Source organism: Tupaia chinensis, unplaced genomic scaffold (genome assembly GCF_000334495.1).
Source record: "Tupaia chinensis unplaced genomic scaffold, TupChi_1.0 Scaffold000175_1, whole genome shotgun sequence".
NCBI classification, from domain to species: Eukaryota; Metazoa; Chordata; class Mammalia; order Scandentia; family Tupaiidae; genus Tupaia; species Tupaia belangeri.
The window spans coordinates 45,891-48,508 of record NW_006159650.1 but is presented as its reverse complement, the minus strand read 5'-3'; the positions used below and the strand labels follow the sequence as shown (position 1 = coordinate 48,508).

At 51.4% G+C, this 2,618-nt stretch overlaps 1 protein-coding gene across 1 annotated transcript; it reads right to left on the bottom strand.

The window, feature by feature from the left end:
* On the bottom strand, positions 1–2,452 carry CBR1 (carbonyl reductase 1; the record flags this gene model as incomplete). The annotated part of the gene is given in 3 exon segments (XM_006172126.3): positions 1–273; positions 1,425–1,532; positions 2,041–2,452. Coding segments are annotated over 3 exon segments (670 nt in total), but the record flags the coding sequence as incomplete, so codon positions are not given.
* Between the last annotated feature and the right edge of the window lie 166 nt (positions 2,453–2,618).

Genomic DNA, 2,618 nt, shown 5'->3' with positions numbered 1-2,618 from the left:
TCAGCAGGATCTTGTCTGCACTCCTCTGCTCACTCAGCTTCCTGGCGTGGATTCTGGACAAGACTGTAACCCCGATCTTTGTCACTCCATATGCAGTATTGGGCCAGCCCTCTTTCTGGTGCACTCCTTTCTTTGTATCTTCCACGAACTTGTTCATGAGCTCCACCAGCTCCTCCTCGGTGATGGTCTCACTTCGGAACTTCTGCTGCAGCTCAGGGCTGCATTTCTTAAGGGCCATGACACTCACCATGCTAGACACGTTCACCACTCTGCCTAAAATACATCATAGATTGTTATGTAGAAAGGTGTGCACAAAAATGGTGAACAGCAAATTTGATAGGAATGTGGGCCAGAAAATTTCTATTTGAGAGACAATTACTAGTATGAGTTCCAAGAGGGATATGACACGGAGAGGGTGTGGTAGTTGCCTAAGGACCACCATTCCTGCCTTTAGGCTTTAGCTGAGTGTAGGAGTCAGATGACATTTGAAAGTGCTGTCCTTTGTTATCCTTCTTAGGAGAGGACACAGAAAAGAAGTGATAGAAAACCATACAGCCAACTTTAAGCCACACATTTTAATCTTTTGAATAGCGGCTGCTGCTTGCCTGAATTGGAATGTATCAAGGGGTGGTGGTTCAACTACTGGCCCACTGCTTGTGATATTATAGCAACTTGCAACCAAAGAAAACCACAGTTTATAGCCAGAGTGCTAAGCCATGGGGAAGGGGAGTTAAAATGAATCTGGACTTAAGCCACTTCAGATTATGATCCCCATGAACCATGCTAAGACCTTTGGATTTTGCTTCTGAGGTATTTTGGAAAAGGAATGGCCAAGTAGTTAGTGTGTAGGATACTGGGAAGAGAGAGCTCAAGAAGGGAGGCCCCATGGTTTGCAACCATCCTGAATGACATCGAAGGTCCGCTGTAGAGCTGAGATGGATTAGAGAGAAATTCAGTAGGCACAACTCTCAGGACCTGGGAACTGATGATAAACAGGTGTGGCATGATGACCTCAGAATGTTGGTGCGTGGATGGTGATTTAGGGACAGAGATGGGGAGGGAGGAGTTCATCATGAAAAGGTGGAGAGGCAGGAGCTCCCAGAGTGTTCTAGGCTGAGGACAGATTTTGTATAATGAAGTAGTGATAGTGAAGTGTACCATAAGATCACTGAAGAAGCAGAGGGAGCACAGGATGGAATCCCAAGGAACCCCAAAGTGTGAGGGGTAGGGATCGAGTGGAGCTTCTATGAGGAAACAGACATTCGAACTAAGGCCTGAAGGAGAAGAGCAAGCCAGGAGTTCAAGGACTAGCAGGACAATGAGTATCAATGGCTGTTGTAGAAGTGAGGACAAAGTTCTGAAGAACTGCCCCTGCAAGGTGGAGACATAGCAAAGACAAGGTGTGGGTTCCTCATCAGACTCACCATGGGGTTTTATAAGAGGCAATAACTCTGTGGAGACATCTCGAGTACCAAAAAAGTTTGTTTTCATAGTCACCTCTGCTTGAATATGAAACGGTGTAGGATCAGCAGCTTTTAAGGAAGAAAGAAAATGGTTAATAATGACGTACGAAAAGTGCAAGTGAAATCCGGTGCATTGTGCCTAAAGTCAGGGTCTAGTTACAGTACTGTGCCCCTGTCAATCTCCTGGTTCCATAATGTTCAGTATTTTTGCAAATGGCACTCCTGGAGAAGTCTGGGTGAAGGGGGCATCCATGGGATCTCAGATAATTTTGTTTTCAATTTCTTATTTCAAAATCAGTAAAATATTCATCCAACTGCCCTAAAGCCCAATCACAGAAAAACTAAAGAAATCTGGCAAAGAGCATCAAAAGTCCAAGCCAGAGAAAGAGAAAGATCTCGTAGGCTGGAAAACCCTCCCACTTGCTGATGGCTTTTCCCTTCCTGCGGCTCCCAGCCTCTCCTTTTCTCCCTAAAGAGTATGTTCCGGACCCCAAGGAATCGAGGGACCCCACCATGGCGCTCCCAGGCTGGAGGCTCTCTTCCAGTTCACCGCCCTGCTGCGCCACCACCCCCTTACTCTTGAAAGCGATGCCCGCGTTGTTGACCAGCACGTCGAGCCCTCCATACTCCTTGCGCAGGAAGTCGCGCAGGGTGCGGATGCTCTGGATATCGTCGATGTCCAGCTGGTGGAAGCGCGGGTTCAGTCCTTCGGCCTGCAGCTGTTGTACGGCCGCCCGGCCCCGCGCCTCGTCCCGCGCCGTGAGCACCACGTCCCCCGAAAACTGCCGGCACAGGTCTCGCACGATGGCGAGGCCGATGCCCTTATTGCCCCCAGTCACCAACGCTACGCGGCTGCAGGACGACATGGTCGGAAAGGCGCGCGGACACGTGCGTGGAAAGCCGACTTTGCAGAAGACCTCGAGCGGCACGGCGAGTCCGAGAGTCGGAGCGGGTCTGGCGGCTGCGGGGTGAGCGCCGGGAGGTCGCTAGCGGCGAGACGCGGGTGAAGCGCGCAGGCGCAGGCTCCACCTCCCCAGCGGGGCTCCGGGAGAACAGCCAGCGTTGTGCCCGGGCGTGGGCTGGCGAAGCCCGCCCTCAGGACTGGTATCTGCTGGCTGCTAGCTGCTGGCAGGCCCCCCGCCGGGCACACGCCCG